The 22,583-nt window shown below is 46.2% G+C and overlaps 1 protein-coding gene across 6 annotated transcripts in view; it reads left to right on the plus strand.

The window, feature by feature from the left end:
• Window positions 1-1,459: 1,459 nt before the first annotated feature.
• LOC142061467 (serine protease inhibitor Kazal-type 5-like) overlaps window positions 1,460-22,583 on the plus strand; it is a 49,818-nt gene continuing 28,694 nt past the window's right edge. For 3 of the 6 annotated variants that reach the window (XM_075102572.1, XM_075102573.1, XM_075102577.1), the window contains exon 1: window positions 21,052-21,139. Coding sequence is in view for 2 of the 6 variants with exons in the window: in XM_075102575.1 (XP_074958676.1) it covers window positions 21,017-21,139 (123 nt within the window). In the remaining 4 variants the exon portion in view is untranslated. Of the gene's footprint in view, window positions 1,537-21,012; window positions 21,140-22,583 lie in introns of those variants that run through there. The other 3 variants (XM_075102575.1, XM_075102576.1, XM_075102574.1) reach the window with 2 other exon arrangements.

Genomic DNA, 22,583 nt, shown 5'->3' on the forward strand with positions numbered 1-22,583 from the left:
TCTGCTGAGAGGAATTCCAGGCACCATCCTCAGTGTGTCCCACTGGCTACCCTCCCATCCCATTTTCCATTTTGCTGGGTGGCTGCTGCACACAGCATGCTCCTCTCGGTTCAACGCAATGAGACCCTCCAAGGTGAAATCCCGGCGCTCCTGACTGCTGCTGCTCTACTCGTTGACTGGAGATATGCTCTGCCCCTCCATGGACAACAGCCCCTGGTAAACCCATCCAATTTTGTCCAGTAGCTCACCCACAGGTAACACAGCAGGGAGAGGACACTGATGGCCCAGCACTGGACCTGGGAGCCTCCAAGTCCCACCGAACCATGTGGAGCCCCTTGCCTGGCCTGGGAGGAAATATTCAGCCGGAGATCCCTCGTCCTTTCTTGGGAATGATGTATGGACTTGTGAATTCAACAATTCGTCGGACCAGGGGCTAAAAAGAGTCCCTAGCAGAAATGGGAAGGTTTGTTACTTGAAGGGCATCTGCGCAAGGGTGCAGATTGTGTTTCCACTTGTTATAGAAGTTTAAATAAAAGATGTGATGCCTTCCCACCCACTCCCCCGCATCAGAAGAACAACAGCTGCTAAATGCTGTTAATGTTAAAAGCCCTCAATTAGGAAGAACACGAGGGGACAACACAGGAAGCCAGAAAGCTGCTCTGTAGCTAAAATAACTACTGTGAGGCACTGTGATAATGGAGTGAGACCGGAGGACAAATTGCTGCAGTGATACTGCCTTCCTGCCTGCAAGGATGGACCCAGTGGTAGGAAGGATTGGGGACAGGAGCAGGAACATCCCAGAGTGCTGGTAGCTGGGACAGCTCCTTCTTTGCAGAGCCTCCCTGCACAGCTGGGTTAGGCTGTCATGAGCAAATCCCACCGCCAAGGCAAACTAAAGGGGACTTCAGCTTCATATCCACGTACTCTGCTCTTTCCCATAGGTTCTGTGAGATAATTTTGGGGGTTTTTTTGTTTGTTTTTGTATACAGACGTAAAAAAAGAAAGCTACTTCAAGATTGTTTATTCAGACCCTATATCTGGTGTTCAGAGGAAGCTGAGCTCTCCCATGTGCAAAGAGTGGGGCAGAGGCAGGAGCAGGCTGAGAGGGAATTAGGTCCATCTGGGCCAAATTCTGATCAGAGAGGGGGAGGAGGCTTGTAGAAAGATAACAAATTTTTCTCCTTGGTAATAAAAAGCTTCTGGCATCACTTGCTGCTTGTCTCACTGCAGTGACAAGTAGTTTCTTTCTAGGCCTAAAGAGCACAACCCAGACTCCAATAGGGGCTTAACTGCCATTAATCCTGTTAATTGAATTTGGTTCTCCTGTGCCACTTAGCACTCTGACTGAAGGAGGGAAATAGAAAAGGGAAAAAAAAAAAGACTGGGAAACAAGCTCAGCTGACCCAAGGCATGTGACTCCTCCTGATATTATATGCATGTGCCCCACACACAGCTGGGGGTCTGTTCTGGAAGGAGGCTGGGTGGGGAGAAGCAGTTCCTGCTGTAATTGGGCTTTGAGGGATCCACGGGCTGAATGTGAGTTCTTAAATTAAGATGAATTCCAGGTAATTATGATATTTGGGGTGGTAGGGGACACAGTATTCTCTCAGGTATAGCCCTGCTTCTATAGGGCTTTATTTGAAAGCAGGTGTGTGGTGTACAGTAGTGTTTTTGATTTCAAAACCAAGTGTTTGTGGGGTGCAGGGCAGCAAAGATGACTTTTGAATAGGTGGTTCCCCTCCAGGGTGGACCTCTCACAGATGGCTCAGAGGAACAAGCTGTCCCATCAGAGGTGTGTCTGCATCTGCCTTCCCTCATGGGCAGGCAGGTTTTTGGCGTGTGCTAGGCTTCTGAGGAGCCCTGCTGTGCTGGCACCTGCACCGATTTCTCTATTTGCCAGTAACTCCCACAGCAAGAGCAGCAGTGGGCTCTTTAGAAAGAGGTTGCTTTATTCCTTTTTTTGTTGGTAGTATTTTTGTTAGTAAAAGCATTTTGAGAAGGGGGTCTTTGGGTAATGAGCTCCGTTCCCTTGTTGCAAATGGACTATATGAAACATCCATGGTGTCTGGAGGTTTTATTCCCTCTGGGTTACATCCAGACTCTGGCTGCAGTTTCTGTCTGGGCATTAGGTGGTTGGGTAAGAGTGGAAAAGTCTGGATGCTGTCTTCCTGATTTCTGGAATGAGACCTATGTGTTAACTAAATCCTTGGGCATCCCTCCTGTGAGTTGGGGCAGTGCAATGCTGCTGTGCTATATGTAAAACAACTACAGGTGTATAAGGTGGTAGTCGATTTTTCGGGGGAGAGCTCCTTGGCTTTTAGTTCTTGCCCTGTGTGTGTTCCTGTGAGTTGCTGATCATCACTAGGCTGTGGAAGAGGCAGAGATATGTGTGTTTGGGGGACAGCTGCCATATAACAGCAAGTAAAGGTCTTGTAGTGAAGATCATATAAGCATAAATCAGAGACCTGAGATGAGTCAGAGGTTTAATTTAATTAGTTCTAAAATTAGAGTGTCTGTAAGGGGAAGGCAGGGCAGGAGGAGGGAAGATTTAGGGCTATGTTTTGTAAGTGAGAACTGAGGAATACAGGCTGGTGCTGTTTATACAGATTCATAGTAGTGTCCTATGGCCTTTAATATATTTCATAATAACGTTTTATATACAAACTAGTGTGCACAGCACAGTATTGCCATTCATTGTATAATTTAGGCTAGTCAATTTCTGGTTTTGCTTCCACCTAAGAGCTATGCTTTCTTGTCTTTTTCTTTTCTATCTTTCCAGTTTCTACAGAAAAGAATATTGCCTTTTAACATATGCGTATTATCTAATACCTGGCCCAGTGGCACTAGGGATTGTAGTGACTGCTGCAGGGTAAATATATTCAGTAATAATGGTAGTTCACATGTAAAGAACGTGCCAATGCTCTTATTTCTAGAGATTTTCCCTTTAACTTGAACTGTGCTTTGTAAACTGGTTTAAGTGTCTGACCTAGTGAATCCTTTGACTTCTCTTTCACTTCCTGAAGATGGCAAAGGTTAATGAACTGTTGGTCAGTGAATGAAGAAAGATGTGACCTAAGGATCCTGTTGGCCAGTTAATGGAAAAGCAAATTTGGTCTTGAAATGGCTCAGGAAGTGGATTTCCTGGGGAGGGGAATCCCACCTTCCAACAATTTTTCACCAAAAGAAGAACAAGTTAAAGGCTTCCAAGTTTGGGAACATGATAAAGAATTCACCCATCTATTAACAAACATCTTGTAGCATGTGTCAAGAGCCTTCACAGTCCCTGAGGGCCCCAGAGTCCTGCTAACCTTGGTGGCTTTGCTCTATGTTTTGATTCTGCTTTGGGCCATGCTGCAAAAACTGCCTGGAGAAGTTGATTGGGGGGTTTTGTGAGGTGGTTGCATCCACTGCAGGGTTAAGCTAAACCCAACAACTGTTATCAAAGGCATTTTGGGTCCTTGGGCATGCAGTGCATTTGCAGTGTCCAAACACATGTCTAATCATGGTGCATGAATATGGTGGGGTGGTCCCCCTGCTCATTCCCAAGGTGTTTCTGAGCAGCTTGAGCTCCCCTCCATGTCCAAAAAAAAAGTGGTAAGATGTTCAGGAAGGGAAGAGATGATGCCAATGCTCAAGAAAGTTATCCAAGAAAAGGGTTTTCACTTGGGGAGGAAGACAAAAGTACACCCAGAAATTGTTCCTTGCTCTATTCCACTGCAGGTAACTGTCTTCCTCTTCTTGCTGTAGAACAGTCTTGGCATGTGGTGCCAAATTCCATGTTACACTGATGGTCGTGGCCAGACAGAGGGTTATCCAGCAGCTCAGTTTCTGTCCCATACAACCACATGGAAAGGGGGAATGGCCCAATGAGCAGCTGAGAATATGATATAGAATTACTGCTGCTTTTGTGTTCTGACTAGCAGGTGAGATACAGTTGTGTGGATGGGCTGGGATGGTGCCTGGGCACCCCTGTGGGTGGGTTGGGATGGGGACTGGGTGTCAGCAGGTGGCACTGTCTGCTGTAAGCTGGCCCCATGCTCTCCTTGCACCTTGGGGCACTCCTGTGGGAGTGGGACCTCTGGGAGCTGCAGCTCTGCCTCCCCTCCCTGGGGCCCACTTGCAATCAAGCTGTAGGTGCAGATGTGACACACTCTGCGTAGGTAGGCAAATCTGGCTTTTTTTAAGGGGCTACTGTGACTTAAGGTCTGTGCTTAGCAATAAATTTAAGGCACATTATATGTACTGTTTAAAGGAGGTATTCAGAGTGATTCCTGATGCTAAGAAAAGTGTTCCCTTGGGATGGCATTGTATCTGTAATAGAAGTAGGGTTTCTACCCCTGCTGCCTCTAATAACTGCAGTTAGAGAATTGCATTTCATCTGCCAGAAATTCTCCTGCTGCTCCAGCAAGACACTGGACTGCTTTCAGCTCTTTCCAGTATTGATCTGACATTGCAGAGCGTTGTTTAAAGGCTGCCCCTCTCCATCCAAAAGGCTTTGGGATCCCTACATCTTCACAGGATTTAGTGAGCAAACTGGGACCGCAGGATGAATGGTAATGAATAACTGTCAGCAGTTAGTGCTAAGCCACAGCCATTGGAAATAAGAAAAAATGAACCAATGTTTCCTTGTAAACCCCTGCAATTGTGGGTTCTCCCTGCCACCGGAGCAGTGATGGCAAGGCAGGAGTTCTGCTCCAGGTCAGTGGTGTTGCAAAAGCAGGGAGACTTTCACTTGCATGCTCCGAGGAACCTTGGGGACAGAAATTGCTGCTGAAGTGAAACGGAGCTGGGAGCAACCTCCTAGCCCTGCCTGGTCTGTCATGGGAAGAGCAGAAGTGCTCTTGCAGCTCAGGCAGTCCCCTCTCCTGATCAAGTAGTTTCATCCATGAAAAGCTTGTAATAAATGCAGACATCGCTGATGTTGGGGTCTGATGTGCAACCTCTTCTTGTGCATGTATGCACCCTGCTTTCCTTCACAGCCCCTTGTGTCTTGGGGCTGCTGAGGACCAGGGTGTTTCCTTCCCTCCTGTGCACACCTGGATGCCCTTGCATGGGAGATCTGTCCACCTGCCTGCTGGGTGAGGGAGGAGTGCAGCCCATATCTTCAGCAAAGAAATAGTAATTTCAGGTGATGAAATACTTTTTATAGAATCATAGAATTAAGGTTGGAAAAGACCTCTAAGATCATCAGGTCCAACTGTCAACCCAACACCCACCATGCCTCCTAAACCATATCCTGAAGTGCCGTGTCTACATGTCTTTTTGAACACCTCCAGGGATGGCTGGTGGCACCCTGGAGGTGTATGATGGACCTGGTGAATGTGGGTGCTGTGCTGCTTGCTGGCAGTATTCAAGAGGGTCCTGACTAATGTAACGGATAGCTGGGGTGGGGTGGACAGACATCACTCCTGGTGACACGTGTCCCACTCTGAGTGAGCTGCCACCATGATGGTGTGAGACACACTGACTTCCTGCAGTCTCACAGTTGAAGGCCAGCTCCCTGCCCTTACTAATGCCTCAGAGGGTTCTGGGTGTCCCTAAACCAAACTCTGCCTCGGAGGAAATAAGTGTGATTTCAAGTGCAGAATGAGCTGGGATATTCTGCCCCAGTTTTTAGCAAAAGCTATGCAATGCCAGTAGCTTGTGTTCTGTTTTGGCTGCCTATCTAGCTTTGGTCATGTCAAAGTTTGTCCCCATACTTTGGTACCATACCCACTGGCCTCTGCTTTTCATTGCAAGATGTAGGACTCTTTATAGGCCTGTTAAAAACACTGCCTTTATAGGCCTGTTAAAAACGTGCCCCTGGTTTTCCAGCTGGTCCTGGTTGCTGTGTGTCCATGGCCTGCTCTGTCTCACTTGTCTTGGATAACTTTCTTTCCAGGTCATTGATGATGAACAGGAAGTGCTCAAGAAGCCAATTCATGTGGGGCACAGAGGAAAACAAAAGAGCTTGGTGACAACTCTACTGAGATGGCTGTGACTGTTTCTGCAGCATTTCTGCTGTCCAAGGTGTACTGCCTGTGTTCCTCTGACGGCCCCAGCCTGGGGCTGGGAGTCAAGTGCATTCAGCTGGGAGTCAGCTAGGGATGGCCTTGGGAGAGGTACTTAACTCTCTCTCCTCCTTACTGATGGGGAAATGGATAAAAATAAAGATGCTCACCTCCCTCTGAGGGTGGTGAGAGGATTAATTGGTTAATGTTTGCAAAGTGCTTTGAAGTTGAAATAGGGCAGATGAGTGCTAACCTGGATTGCAAAAGCTAGATGTGTCATGTGGAGGTAAAGGCTGTGCTGAGAAGGCACTGTGAGCCTTAAACCCTCTGTCCCTCAGATGTTAGGCACCTCACGGGTTGACCTGTGCTCAGGGGCAGTCAGACACAGGGATTGGAGAAGATGGCAATTGCAACACTGAGACCTTTCCCTCCCCATTAAGTCCTAGGCCAGCCTGCCATCTTGCTGTGCTGCATCCTGTCATCCAAGTGGTGAGGTGCAGGCCAGCTCTCACCGTAGTGGTCTTAATGTTGTGTCCTCCCCATCCTTGGGGCAGAGTTGTGTGGGCAAGGAGGGCCAGCATGTTTTGTGAGGAGTGAAATCTGGTTCTGGGTTCAGCATAGGGGAAACCAGAGCTAGAGCATGGTTGAGCAATGCAAGCTCCCTCCTGGGGAGGAGCGTGAGAACTAGTGCACCCAAAGCAAGAATGTGTTTGGTGACCTCGGTTTAAGCCATGGTGGGTGGGAGTGGTGGTACTGGAGCTGTGTTTAACCTGGGTGTGTGTCCACCCACTGGTGGTTGCTCAACAGGCTGAAGAAGGAGACAATGTTTACTTGGCTGTTCACTGGTGCTGGGGGGGTGAGCCCAGTGGGGAGCCCCAGACACAACGGCATGTTGTGTTTCCAGTGAAAGGAGAGCTGCCGTGGGGTGGTTGATGCTCTGGGCTTCGGGCAGAGTGCTCCTGGGGTCTGTGTGTTGGTCTTTAGGACAAGCCATCTGCATGCCATGCATTGTGTTGCCTTGTCGTGTGCTGCAGGGCATCCACACTGGAAGAAGAGAGGATCAAAACTAATTTTCGCTCTTTCTGAAGCAGTGGACGGGGCAAGACTTTGTCCTGCTGGATGAGGAGCAGAGCTGGCTGTCACAGACAACACTGTCCTGAACGAGTCCAGACTTAAAACTTTCCTTCTGGAAGGACAGAGCATGTGGAGGGGAGTCAGCATTTATCTGCTACCTCTTGTGGAGCATGTTGTCTATCTCCCATGGCACAAAGTTGCCGGTGGACTGCTGGATGTAGGACAGTACAAGTCTGGCCTCTGTCATCCCATTTCTCCATGGTTCATGATCCATAGCAAGCAGACCACCTCCACAGTCCTGTTTTTGTTGCTCTCATCATACAGGGAGAATTGGAGATGGTGCTGTCCTCTAGGGAAGACAGGTTTGGGTAGCAAATGTGGAGCCAGGCTGGCTGTGACTTGTGTGAGCCTGGTTTCAAACCAGAAATGGGAGCTGCTCAGAGCTGTGCCTGGTTGCTGGATGGGTTGGTTGCTTGTGTGCGTTCACACTGGTTTCAGCAGGGGCAGAAGTGTTTGTCTTGGACTCTCTTGGTCTTAGTACGTGGGATTCTTCTTGTCTGTACCTCATGGGATTGGCTTTCTAAGGTCAAGGGCCAGCATGTGGGGCAGGGCTGGTACAGGGATAGGTGAATTTGTGGATCTCCAATACGAATTTGGGACAAAGCAAGGGATGACTAGACCTAGAATCCTCTGGCCAAGAGCTGAGCTGCAGCCCTCCAGTAATTGACAGTATCTGGACAGCCAGACCCTCCTGGAGCAGGCTGGGTTTGGCAAGTAAAAGGATTTGAGTAGGAGAAGATAAGCAGCCCGTCAGAGACGGCTGGGCTGGCAAGGTAGAGTCTGGAGGAGGGTGCAGGTATCTTTCACTTTCATTGGCTTCTCCTCCGAATGTGGGACTGTGAGCCAAGAAGAAGCACTGCAGGCAGCACCCTGGTCCTTGCAGGGAGCCTGCTGTGGTCCCCCCTCCTGCCTTACAAAGCAGGTGGGACTGTTCTGCCTGCATCTGCTCCTTGGCACAGGTTGCATGTGCTGCTTGGTGGTTACCCGTGGCTGCTCTGCGTCACTCCTTTCCCCTGGGAAGGATCAAACTGCTGTTTCAGCCTGTCATCCAAATACCTCAAAGTGGGGAAGAGCCTGGGGACCTGTTTTACAAGGGTCAAACAGATGTAAATAGCTTTCCTACAAAGATTTCTGCTCCACTTCCCCCATCCCGAATGCTATAGCAGCCCCTGAGAAGATTTCTTTTTGCTTCCATTACTGTGCCCTGCTGAGGACTTAGCCCACACAGCCAGTTTTGGCCTCTCCAAGGTTTCTTCAAGAAAACAGCCAAGTGTTTGTTTTATGGACACCCTCATAACGCATATGGGTTTTCCAAGGAACAGCCAAAGGCGAGGGGGAGAACTATGAGGAACTCTTCATCTGGGTTGACTCATGCTTGTTGCTTCAGACGGGTTTATTTTTCATCATGTTCCCATTATTGCCTGGGGCCTGCTTAGCTCCATGCTTAAAGTTTTATCTTTTTTTTTTTCTTTAAAAAATACCCACATCACTGCAGTGCTGCTGAGCACTTGTTTGCCATTGCCATTGCCATTGCCTTCATTCCAAAGCTCTGGGACGAAGCGGGAAATAACTAAATTCTTCCTCCTTTTCTGTAGAAGATGGTTTTGTTCCTGAACAGCCCTAGCCCACCCAGCCAAAGGAACCATTCCTCCAAGCAGGAAAACTGTAGTGCCAAGTTAAGTGGCATGCAAATGTGGTGGTCTCCTTTGTGGGTCTTTGTAACTACTGCTGCAAGCAAAGGGTAAGAGAGGGAAGTTGAAGTTTTGCCTATGAGTCCTCTTGTCCTGAGCGCCAGTTGGATGGAGGATAATTAAAAGACCAAAACTAATCCTGTTTGAAATAGAGATTTCCCATGGAATGACAGCTCTGCTTTCCAGTGCTGTTGTCTTCTGTGAATAAGTGTGCTCACTTGTGGGCACTGTGTGTTCCTGCTGCATCCCAGAGAGCCATATTCTCTGCAGGTACCAGCGACAGCAATGCTGTCCAAGGATATGCTGCTTTGAAAGTGGCAATGCCATTAGGGCAGTCCTACTATGCCTACATAGAGAAAATGACCAAACCCACTTCTTGGGCTTTATTTTTTGTCTCAGCAGGTCCTGTAGAAGCAAAATTCATTGGTCATGTGCTTGGCCTGGGAAAGAGGGACCTGCAGAGATGATTCTCTTGGGGAGGGTGGGCAGGGGGAGAAAGGAGTTAAGGGCTCCTGGAAAGCAGCGACATCTGGTCTGCTATTGTGCACCTGAACTGTTAAAATTGTACCTTTTGGGGCTGGGAATCTATGTCACTGAAAGCTGCTTATTACAGAAATCGTGTCCAGTGAAGAGGGATGAAACTCTCTCTGCTGCAGCAGGATGAAGTACCTGTGCAATATAAGTTCTCCTTCACCTCCCAAACCTCAGTGCTATTACTGTGGACCTCAGCAGCAGAAAAGCGAGTCTGGGGAGGTGACAGGGGACAACGGAATGAACCCCAGGCTCAGCTCCAGGGAAGGTGAAGAGTGTTTTACCCTAACCACTGACTCATTTGACATCCAGTGGCAAATCTCTGCTTCCTCCATAGTCCAGCTGATAAACAGACACTACTCACAGGTCAGCCTCTTCAGGCTATTGGAAAAATGATTCAGTTGGTGTAAAGCACCTAGGAGGTGATGGCCCGTTATATAAATAGCAGGTCTTTGTATATCCAAATGGAAGGACAGCACCTGGAGCTCTGGGTGCAGTTAGGTGCAAAGCTGATCAGATAACACCTCCCCAAACAGCTGTTATTGTGGTAAGGATAGCTTAATTCCAAAGGTAAGTCCTAAAACAAAAGTCAGGGGAGTAAGGCAGTGGCAAAACCATGCTTTGGGGGGCGTGAGATCCTGGTCTAGGACAGCAGCCTGCTGCCAAAGGGCAGGTTGCTTATTTTCTTGCCACTAAAATCCTTATATCCCCTGCCTGCTGAGTGTGCACTGTTGTCTACAACACACATGACACAGTTTGAATGGACTAGTTAAATCTTAGCTATGCTGATGAAACAGAACTTAAAAAAAAAATCTCAGACTGTGCAAAGCACCTTTTGACTTAGATTCACTTAATTTGTGAAGTGTTGAGGCTAGAAGTGAAAAATGAAACTCATGATAGAGAAGTCAAGTTCACGGATGTCCTGAGGTGGTTCAAACATCTTAAGAGTTGTTCTTTATTCAGGGCGGGGACTTTCCTACATATCTTTGGTTTCCTCTTTGTTTTTTTGACTCTTGAGTGCTCTCTTTAGTCTTGCTTGTTAATCCTCTTTCCTGCAGTGGTGCCACAGGGAGCCGCTACTGCTGGCATGATGAGCTTTCAGCCTAATTTGAAACAAGGTGTAACAAGGGCACAGAACCTGGAGTGGGAGGCAGAGGGTGTAGTGAGATCCTAGGTTTGATAGCCTGTGTGTTGCAAGACATGGTGTGTTTGAGTGCCTTGTTTGCAAACCTAGGGTCCCTTTTTGTAAGTTTTGGGGAAAAATATCAACCTGAAGGTCAAGATCAATATGTGAAGAATAAGTGTTGATTCCAATTGGCCCTGGACTATTAATTTGCCTGTATTTTTGGAGATGGAGAAACTTAGTAGAGGTGGGTTTCTAGACCTGGTGCGCAAAGAGTTCAGTGGTGATGTCTGTGGGAGAAGTTACCAAAAGAGGCTTCAAAGATTGCTAGTGCTGTTGAAGCAGTAATACAATATGATGCAAAACAGAACAAGAGAAGCCAAAGCAATGGGCTGCAGCTCTGGGGAAATCTAAAGGTGAGGAGGGCAATGCACTGGTTTTAATGGGAACACTGAGAGTTATTAAAGGAAGGATGAGGGATAAGTAAGGATGGAGCTTATGAGATGCCTTTAAAATGTAGGACGTGGGAAAACTGGGGGAAATGTGTTGGCGTGCATCCCAGGCTGCACTGTTTTATTTTTAAACAAGGAATCTATCATTATGAGATGTAAAGACTTAGAGCAGCTGTTCTCTGCAGGGATGTGAAAGCCTTTGGGCATCCTGGGAGCCAAGTGAATGTGGTTCTTCCCTCTCACTCTTCCTTATTCCTCCACAGTAAAAGTTGATCATCCCCTTTCTACCAAAAGCAAAGTACCAAATATTTCCTCTTGATTTATTCCTTTTATGATTAGCTTCCTTCTGCCCTTGCAGCTTGTTCTGGTTCAAAATATCTGCAATTACCCTGGTACTGGCAATTTGGCCAGGGTGTTGTGACTCATGAAGTTTGACTTCATCGGTTCAAGGCAGCAAGCCATAAGGGTCTTGTTAGTTTGTCCTATGTTTATCTGGAAGCATAGGTGGCTCTGGGAGCTGTGTTGCCCTTTTTCAAGTGTTTCTTTGTGCTCCATGCTTCAATTCATAAAGCTACTAAAGGTAGAATTGAAATCGCAGGAGGAAGAGTAAAGGGTCCCTTGTGGGGAGGAAACTGCCCAAGTCTCCCTGTGGAGATCTGATGGACTTTGGGGTCAGATCTGTGTATCTCTTTCCAACCTTGGCCGCAAGACTGTGGGTGGAGCTCAGATAAAAGCAAAATGTATGGTGCTTATTTGGCTGTAGGGAGGAGGTGTTCTATGGGGAGAAGACAGTGTGCTGCTGGCTCTGCTTTGGCTCCTGAGCACCAGTCCATCAGTGCCTTGCATGGATGTCAAGGTTCAGCTCTCAGGCAAAGGGATTATTTCTTCCACACATAAAAAGATTGCAGGGTTTGGCATCTACTTTGAGGTTCTTGCTGCCAGGCTTAGTAAAGAGGCTTAGGAGTACTTGAACCAGAGAGATAAATCTGCTGCACGTCTTATCAAAAATAATGGACAACAGGCTTCAAAGGAAGAAGAAAATCTTTTTGTAGCCTACTTGTGTGCCTGGTCTGACTGATTTTCAACCTTGTGTCTTTGTACTGGAGTAACAGTCAGTGGGAAAATAAATAGAAACTGATATGTCTAGGAATATATCTGGTGAGTGGGTGGGACACCTCCAATGCTGGGGAGGCTCCTCAAAGAGAGGAAACATCATCTCTACCTGGATCACTGCTGTGGGCTGCCGAGGGGCAGGGCTGTGGCTCTCCGGGGTTGCACGTGGCTGCCTGAGGGGGATTTTTATGGAGCAACTGTGGTAATTAGCAAGCACAAGTTTTTCCACGTACCAAACATTGTCAAGGGCAGTAATTCAGCCCCATGCTTGTTATTGTAGTGAGTATTGGGCAGGAGTGTCTTGGGAATTTGTCACATCCCAAGGGGGGAGCCCATCAAAGTGTCCTTGGCTTGCTGATGTTGGCTTGCCACCCTGAAACAAAGGACTGATGAAATAGCGTTAGCCAAGCTGGTCGCTAATGAGGGCAAAAGAACATCTGGAGCCAGGATTTGTTTATAGCTTTTTGTTTTGTCATTGTCAGGGAGACAGAAGAGGAAGTGTCACTCAGAGTATAAATCATGACATCCGAACAAAGAACTGACATCTGGGTGTGATTTTGGTTTTCATGTACTGGGGATCTCCTGAGGTTTAAAGCCCAAAATTTTAGCCCAAGATATTGGCAATCACTCCTGTTTTCAGAAGGTCTAGTGTCACTTGAGGACAGGGACAAAGAGGCAGTCCAGATGTCTAGACCAGAATTGGCATGTACTGAGACTTGAGAATATCCACATCAACTCTGAGATCCTGCATCAGCCTGGGATAACAACTGCCGTACTTTGGTTCTGGGTCCGGCCATGGCTGGCTGTGGTGTTGAGGGGAATAAACGGGGCAAGCACAAAGTAATTCTTCTGTGATACAACTTCATATGTCTTAGGGACTTGCCAGCCAGAGGCTGCATCTCCATCATCATGTTTAATAGCCACTGATGGACCAGTCCGTGAATTTGTTTAATTGACTTTTGACTCCCTTGATGTGTTTGGCATCCACAACATCCTTGGGCAATGAGTTCCACAGTGCAATTAGATTGTATGGGGAAGGGAAAGAAAATTTCCTCTTGTTTGTTTAAACCTACTATAGGATCATTTATTTAGTATCCCCTAATCCTAGTGCTATGAGTAATCCTGAACAACATTTACTGTTCTTTTTCCCCTGAGTCATTCCTGATTTTGTGGACTCTATTGTAACCATACCCCCTCTGTAGCCTGTCTTCCACCACAGGAGTTCCTGTGGGTTTAGACAAAAGCCCTTCCTATTTCTGTTCCATTCTGTGGCCAGGAGAGGGGCTCTCTGTGCCCTGTCTAGCTCCCTACATCCCTGTTGTGATGATGATGAGGAAGGCTGTGCTGCAGCAACTGTGCAGAACGATGCATCTGGGCAGACCCAGCAGTTGTACAGCAGCATGATAGAAATAACTTGCTTTATCCTCTCTCTGTTTAACAGTTCCTATCAGGTGATAAACTTTTCTGATTGTTCAACAATGAGGTGACACTTATTTGTGACCTTACCCACTATGTCTCCATAATACACCCCCAACAGTGATTGCTAGTGTAGAGCTGTAGTATGCAGGTATAGTATAACTAGCTTTTTCCCTGTCTCTGTTTTTCAATACTGAAACTTGTCTGCCACTTTCTTGTCCAGCCACTGTGTCATGAGTGACTTATGCTTTTCTCTCAGTTGACTTGAAGCTTTGAACTCTTCTGAATCACTCCATTTGTCCCTTTGCTAATCGCCTTTTAAGAGTCATTTTAGAAAAGCTGTGCTGCAGATTCCTGTTGGGTTTCCCTTCTGTTGGGAGAGCTGACCTCTTATTACTGTTTTCACTTTTAACCATTTTCAGCTCAAAAGAAGTTTCTACTTTATGGTACCTTGCTTTCTTCATAAGCTTTTAGAGGAGAGATCCTGAACCTTTTTCTAATCAACCAATTTCATTGTCAAGCAGTGCCATTTCTTGCCCAGTCTTGGGGGAATTCTAATGGACTGATGAGACAGGTCTTGCTCCCCCAAACCTGTGATGAGTCTTCCCCAGTCTGTCGCCTCTCTCTGTGTACTTACTGCACCACTCTGTTCATATGAGCTTTCCTCCCTTTCCCACAAAACCACAGTGCAGAGCTTGAGTTGGGTGATTGCATGTTCAAGCTTCTTCAGTGCTGCTGGGGGAGTTTAATCCCTGGCTGTGGTTCTGTTACCTGGATTAATCAGTTTATTGTGAATATGAGTTAATTCAGCTTTTCTGCTATGGTGTTATCTTACTTGGAGACTCCCTTAGCCCAGTGTTCATGGACTCTCCAACATGTTTTGTTGTTATTGCCTGTGACTTGGAAAATTCCGCTCAGAATCTTTGGTGTATTTTGGCACAGTTGCAGATTTTACATCTTAGATTTTTTCACACTTTCATTATTTGGACAGTGCTTCTACTTAGAAAGCCTCATTTTACTGTTAATTGTACCACTTTGTTTAATATGCTAGCTTTTATTCTAAATTTATTTTCCCTTAAGAGATGCACGTTTACTCTAACGACTTCTTCAAATTATTTTCTCACCTCCTGGGTGTGAGTTTTCTGTATTGTCTTTTCCTTTTTAATTTTCTTTGAACAAGGATTTGTGTTTTCAGGCACAGTTAAACATACAGTAGCAGGCTTGCAGGGCTGCTCCTTCAAGGGTCCGTTTTAAAGGTGCAAAGAGCCACTGGCAATACACTTGAAATCAAACCCACTAGTTCCTGGGTCCTGCTCAGGACATGCTGTAGATGATGCTCTTTGCTTCAAAGATCACTAACTGCTGCAGCAGAGAGCAGTAGCTTCCCATCTTAAATGCAGACATCTTTCTGTCCTGTCAGTTACCCCATCTGTACAGAGAGACAGACATCTTCCATTTGTTTATGCTTGTATCCTCTTATGTCCATCACAGCCTTGGTCATCTCCCTTAAGATGTTGTGGTTGTTGTCCTGCTCTGGATGGGTGGATGATAGAGTAACTCAAATAATACTATAATGTCTGGGCATGGGGCTGCAATCCTAGGGACTCTGGCAGTTGTTGATACAGTTAACTTTGTTGTGCTCTTTGATAAGCTCTTCTTAATGTATGCCTTAATGCCCAGCTCCTTGATGCTCAGCTCCTCCACCTGCACAGCCTACTCTCATTCCATTGTAATTCGTACCCACTCATCACCATGTCCCGCTGCTTATCTTCCCCCCACCAAATTTCTGAGGTGCTGGCTATGTTAATAGCCCCATGTGAAACCAGGGCACTGCTGTTCACTCACCTTGCTTTTTAGACCCTTGGTGCTTGGATAAAAATGCATACATGGTGTCTTGTTCTGTTGTCTCTCTTTCTCTGCAGGCCTGAGAGGAATGTTTGCTGGGGCTGCAGTCTGCTGTTTCCTCCCTGACTGTTTTTGGCTTCTCTCCTATCCTTTTATTCAAGGATACAAAATTTTCACAACTTCTCCACTGGAGATCATATTTTCCCAAACCATATGTCTTGTCAAACAGTTGGCTTTCCCACAATATTTAGTTTAAAAGACCTCCTTTATGGGCCAGTAGCCTTGATCCATTTTCATTTGGATTTAGTACTTGGATCTTTACTGTATAGCCTCTACCTATTCAAGCCTGTCTTCAGGGTACTATATTCTAAACCTTGCGGTGACTCTAGATTTTATTATAGGGCACAGGGGGAAGCATTTCTGAGCATGTTACTGAGTTGGTCCTGGCCTTTAGCCTGCTAGCTACTAGCTAAATTTTATCTTCAAGATTGTTCTCTCCATCTTGCATTGGTGACCATGTGGACCACACCATGAGTTCTTCCTTGCTCAGAGTAGGGGACAGTCCAGACGTGAGACCACCCTGTTAGCATCCGGCAGGCAATTTATATTCTAGTCCTCAGTTGTCTGTTCCTATTACGCTGACCTTTTTCATCCTATTGACAGCGTTCCCTGTTTTCAGAGGGATATCCTTAGTATGAAAATACACCTCCCTCCTCAGACAGTTTTTTGGAGTTGCTGGTCTGCATCAGTGCTTCATGGTGTTCTTGAATGTCTCACTACTATCTATCTGGTCCCAGCAGACCTCCAGTTTGGCTGTTGATGCTACAGGACTTGGCACTTTGTCTTTGAGGTCTTTGGGCATCCTTCACAATATGCAGACCTGAGTGATCTGCCCATAACCAGCCCTAAAACGTGCACAAAGCTGTCCAGCTGTGTATGTGCAACAAGTCTAATGCAGCTCAAATCCTCAGCATGGATTCTCTGCTCAGGCCTTGCAATCCCGTTAAAATAGCCTGAATGGGATGATCATCTGAAAAGGGTCATCAGACATCCACTAAACCGGGATAGACTGGGTAAATTATTCCCTTGACCAGTACCATTATCAGCTGTAAATACTTAGACTTTGTTCTTTTTAGAGGCTTTTTGCACCTTTTCAAGATTGTTGCTTTTTGAGATGTCCTACAAATATCCAGCAAGAAGCTATAGGGATGTCTTCTATTCCTGAGCAAAACTTAACTGTTTGTCCTGTTGCTCGGAGGAAAGGTGGATTCATGTCCTGTTACTTAGTGATTCAAAACATGGGGCTATGTTTTGGATTTGTGTTAAAAACAGTGCTGATAATGTGGAGATGTCTTAGTTGTTGTTAAGTAGTGCTTACACTAGTCAAGGACTACTTCAGCTCCCCGTGCTCTGCTGGGTGCCCAAGAAGCTGGGAGGGGACACAGACGGTACAGCTGACCCCGACTGACCAAAGGGATATTCCATACCGTATGATGCCATGCTCAGAATATAAAGCTGGGGGAAGAAGGAAGCAGGAGGATATTCAGAGTTATGGTATTTATGTTGGTCTTCCCAAGTAACTATTATGCGCGATGGAGCCCTGCTTTCCTAGGGATGGCTGAACACCTACCTCTGATGAGAAGGAGCGAATGAATTCCTTGTTTTGCTTTGCTTGCACATGGAGCTTTTGCTTTACTTATTAAACTGTCTTTATCTCAACCAACAAGTTTTCTCACTTTTACCATTCTGATTCTCTCCTCCATCCCACCCGGGGGGAGTGAGCAAGCGGCTGTGTGGGGCTGAGCTGCCAGCTGGGGTTAAACCATGATGTGTTCATTTAGAAGAAAATAGTACAACAAAAGTTGCACAAGTTTCTTAGTAAATATGAGATACTTATTATTTGTTATTAATTAAATCTTCAGCCAGAAGATATGCTAATTATCTAATCTCTAGGACAGGATCTTCAAAAGCATGTGGGGAAAAAGCCTAGGGCATATGGATATAATATTCTTCAATTTTATTTTATGCCATACCTGGGGAAAAAAAAAAATCCATTTGACTGCTTGCTTTTGAAATTTGTTGATGGGTGTAGCTCTTAGGGTGGGATTTAAACCAGTTAGCTGTGGCCAGAGAATAGTTTTGAGTTAATTCTTGTTTCACTCAGAGCAGTGATTTTTTTTTTTTAATTTTTTTTATCCTTTCAGCTTGTGGATTCCCCGGGGTGTCTCTCAGGAAAGGTGCAATTCCTTGAAAAAAAACTCCCAGTAAGTGTATTGTTACATAGCTGATGGAAACTGCTTTTCTTTTGTTACCTCTCACAAACCATGTAGTGGTAGTTCAGAGATTCCCAGAGACTCATGAATTTGGGGCAGAAAGCCACTTGCTAAAATTGCCTTGGCAAAACATTCAGACCACACTGAAAATTTGCTTGTGACATGGGATGCCCTGGACTGCCTTTCCCCTCCACTGGCCCAGGCTCAGTTAAATGGTCACCCCTTTTTTCCAGTCTGACGTTGCTTTGCTGTGGCTTTTAGCCTTTGGATCCTGTTATTCCTCTGCCAGACTGAGGAGCCCATTAACTGTGACAGGCCAATCAAACATCTCCTAATTGATCTAGTGATGTGGTTACTAGTGACGACAGGCAGATGAACTTGATGACCCAGAAGGTCCTTTCCACTTCTGTGTTCCAACGAGGTAGCACAGTGTTAATGCCAGAGTGAATCACAGGTGTATCTCTGTCCTACATCTTTGGGAGCAGGCTCCATGGCATCTCCAACAACTCTGATGAACAAGGCAAAGCGTGTCCCCTGTGGTCAGCACATGAGGCCAAACAGCCCATGGGACCAAACATGTAGGGCAACAAATGCAAGGAAATATCATTTGGACCCTGACAGAATTGTATGCTGCATCTGGTCCTGAGCCAGTGATGGATAGACAGACCTTCTGGACAGGCAGTAACTCGCACAAGGATTAGTGTCAGCAGTAAAGGCAGCTGGATGGTGTGACAGAGCTGCAGAAGGACAGACGGCAACAGAGACCCAAGTGAACATGTAACAGATTCAAAAGGGAGAGAAAGGAGGAGGACTCTACAAGCAGAGACTTCTTGAAAAGAAGGGCAAATTCCTGAGGCAGCAGCTTGGTCCCTGCATCCCAGCCCCAGGGCTCTGTTTATCACTGGGCTCCCTGTTTCAGTGCTGCAAAGGGGAGGGCTTCTTTTTGGTTCATGTTGTGTGTAAAGTGTAGCCACATTTGTACAGATGAACTGATGTGCAACACCTGGTGGGTGGCATCCTCAGCTCCCACAAAAGGTGAAAATGCAAGCTTTATGCAAACTTACTAAACCTTATTCAGAAGGTTTTATTCCTGCAGCCCAGAAGTTGGGTTATAACCTTATTTTCATTTGGGAAACAGAGTGAATGCAATCGCATCTCTGGGAGGGACCACAAGCTGGGAAATCCTAGCAGTCCACCATGAAGGATAGTTCTGCTGTTGGTCTTCCACCACTGTGGGCAAACACTTGGAGTATGTTCAGCTAAAACATTGGATATTTTAGGACAAAGTGATCACCGACGGGAGCTGAGCTCCTTTTTTGCATACTGTCTATTTGAAGTTATATTGGTTTCACCATTCTGCCAGGCACTAAGTGGTGATGAAAAGGCCCAGACCATGATCTAGATACTCCTAGAAAAAAAAACCCTGATTTAGCACTGATTTGGGTCTTTCCCTGGCCTTTTTTCAGCTTTGGGATGCTGGTGGTGTCTGCCACATGCCATTCCCATGAGCCAATTTGCTCATCAATCACTGCTGGTGAATGTGTTGCTTCTCACTGCTGTCATTAGGTGTGTGTTAGCTGATCTGCTTCACCACTAGTCTGGTGACCCGGGTGCAACGGGATGCTTATTAAGTTGGATATGGGTGCACAGACTAGTGTGCTGTGTGAAACGGTGTTATTAAATTCAAGCGAAAAGCCACAGGTAGTTAAAGGCAATCAGGTAAACCTCAGGGCTTCCTGTGGTGAGCGCATTCCTGCTGCAAGGATAACAGAGCACTGTGTGGGGATGAGCGCCTATGGAAAAGGCATGGTTTATAACAGTCCTTGGGGAAACAGGTTGGGTTAAATGTGTGCTGAACTCCCATGAAGTGCATGTGTTTGAGAAGCAGACAAAAGGATACTGAGGATAGTTTGCAGTGGCTGAGGAAATACTTCAGACAGCACCAAACTGGATAAAAGAGCTGAAAAGACCCACAAGCTCTTTGGGAAAGGTTCTTTCTCCCTCTTTGATGGAGGGTAAGTGGGAGGCCAGAGAAGTGTAGAACAAAAATGGGAGCCAACAGCATAGGTGCAGTCCCTGGTGAGATAGAGAAGGAATATGGCTCACTCCTCTCTTCTTTCTTTCCCAGAAGAAAAGCTGGAAGAAAAAAGAGCAAAACTGCCATGGCAATCAGCCACGTCTGCTGGAGATGCTGGAAGGTGCCCTTAGCTCAGCAGATCACTGATCAGTGAGTGGTTAGCACTCCTTTGGGAAGCATGATCCATACCTGTAGGGGAGTCCAGAGGCAAGCCAGACCCATGGAGTGGGCAGGAACTGGAGCATGTCTTGCTGGGCATGGTGTGCCCTAGCTCACTGGCCATGTGAACAGACACTTGATGGGGTGTTTTTTCAGCCTTTCTGTAGTTCAGAGCACAGCCAGAACAACCTCTTCTCCACTCAGCATGAGCAGAGTTGCTGGTGTCTGGCCAGAAGGTATTGTGCAGACAAGTCCTGGTGTCAGACACTAGAGGGTTTTGTGGGACACTAATGTCAGAAGTCCCATGTTTGTAAGGGAAGGCATGCTAGCTGGAATTTGTCATGGTGTCCTAGTACTGTTGCCAGAAAGGGCCTGGCAAACAATCCTGCTAGAGCATAGGGATTACTAGTTAAGTAGCAAGCATGTTAGCTGAAAATCAGGTACAAACTTGCAGGGGATTTGGTGACTGCAGACTTGCTCTCTGGAGTATTTGACCACAGTGCAGAGGAGCAGGCTCCAGAGTTACATGCTGAATGCCTGTATGAAACTTGGGTTTTGGTTTATGAATGGAGACAGCTGATCAGTGAGGACTGAATGGAGATTGTTTCTTAAGTGTGTTAGACCTAAAGTGATTCCCCCAAATCCTGATTTCATTTCTGGTGATTCCTCTCCCCTCTGAAGCATCAAGGGCTGTGCCATTAACTTTGATACGGCTGAACTATTCCTTTAGCAACCAGAGTGATGCTGTTAAGGTGATGATGCTATTTGACAGCATGCCTCCCTTTGCCATAGAAAGGTGTTTAATCCTTTTCACATGTCACATAAATGGACAAGCTGCCTCTTCCCCAGGTGCTGCCACATCATCAGCACACTGGGAAAGCATTGCATAGTGGCTGAAAAGTAAGTTATGGGTGCCGTGAATATGTTTCATGGCTTTCAATTTAAAAATAGGGGGGTTTGACCAAATGTAAATACTCATGTCAGTTGTATGCTGTCCCTTAAATTTAGGGGATATGGAAGGAGAAACAGAAGATTATGGAAAATCCATAGCTCTTATGCAAACATATTGTACTTTCAATTTTAGTTGCTTATTTTTTTAGTGAAAATTTGACAGTTTCCTTTGAAAATTATCTTTGGCTTGCAAGAATCTGTAGTTGGAATCCATGGCAGCAGACGCCTCTAGTAATGCCACTGTTGTTTTCTTTCAGATACATGCACAGAAATGCCTTATTCTCAGTTACCTTCTACAGAGCAAAGACATTCAGGGTCCAGTCTTCCCATAGGTTCCTCCAGAGGAACAGTGGGTGCTGTGATGGATCACATGCATGGCTAAAGGTACCTGCCATCAGACTGGCTGTGGGGTAGGGTAGAGATCAGAGTTTCAGAGCACAATTAGCAGAGTGGGGTGTGGTGATACTATAATCTAAGAGCAACAAACACCCACGTGGGGTGTGTGTTTGGCCTCCTGCGACAGGTACTGGCACTTATGCCACCACACCCTAGTGTCAGAACTGGCCATATAGAGCCTTTTCTACTAATAAAACATATTTTTCAGAGGTAAAACCACTATGTTCTTGTCCTGTGTTCAGGTGGGGATGGCTGGTGATGAAGGTTGTTGGGTGATGTGGAAGGGCTCAGTCGTCACTGGAGGGCAGATTTTGGTACCCTTCATTGGAATGGCACTTACAGGGTCCAGCTAGCAGCACAGGATGGGGAAGTATTACTCAAACAGGTCATTTCATGCCATGTAATGCTTTGTGCACTGTGCTTACGGGTGCTCTTCTTGCTGCTCTTGCTGTCCACAAGAAAATAATATCAGGACAAATTTTAATTCCTCTGTTGAAATTCTGCTGTTTCAGCAACCCAGTGACAGTCATTGTCTTTATTTCCATGTGTGAGTTGAAGCCAGAGTCAGAAAAATTTCTATTTTGTTCCCAAACAATGGGGCTGCATTTTTTTTTCTACATGATTACTCCAGCTTTTCAGCCGGTGTGCCTTACTTCACTTCTAGCTGTAGCCCATGGCTGGTGCTCAGCAGAGGCCGGAAAATGCCCACAATGAATCTGGGTGGTTATGCAATGCTGTGCATGAAGTAAAATTCCTTTCTAACCCCTGCAGGCAATCAGTTTACGCCCTGATTGATGAGATTTTGATTACCCTTATCTAAGCTACAAATACTGTTAACAGCCATGAAATCGGCAAGCTCTGGTAAAGTCCATCAAAGCACAGATCTTGGTGGCCTTCTGAGGCTGCAAGTCCTTTGCAGCTCCGTGGGATGTCATGGTGCTTTGCCATGTGAAATCCTTTACTCTGCAGATGTTACTTGCTGAGACCTTGTAGATCAAAACCCAACTCCTGCCATTTCCAGCCTAAAAAATTTTAATGAGCAAATACCGCCCTGGAAAGTGTTGACAGTAGGAATGGCAGACTGCTTTCCCAGAGTTGGTGGGGGGAGCTTGTTGCCTTGATGCTGGGTCTCTCTCTGAATGCAGAGACTGCTTCCAGCATCCTCAGCCCCACATGGCATTGCTTACAGTGTGGAGGGCAACTTTGCTCTCCCAGCAAGCACAGTTCCCAGTGCAGCTTCATTTTTCTGTGAACAAAAGTTGTTGAGCTGTGGGGAGACTCCCGGCTGGAAGGTGGGACCTTTCCATGGGCCAAACTGACTGCTGGGTGGAATGAGGCTGGGTGATGTTAGACACTCAGATACGTTTTCCCCCTGGATTACTCTCTCTTATATTTCACATACAGAAAGAAGTAATTTAAAAAAAACAATCCA

The sequence above is a fragment of the Phalacrocorax aristotelis genome, chromosome 8, assembly GCF_949628215.1.
Source record: "Phalacrocorax aristotelis chromosome 8, bGulAri2.1, whole genome shotgun sequence".
NCBI classification, from domain to species: Eukaryota; Metazoa; Chordata; class Aves; order Suliformes; family Phalacrocoracidae; genus Phalacrocorax; species Phalacrocorax aristotelis.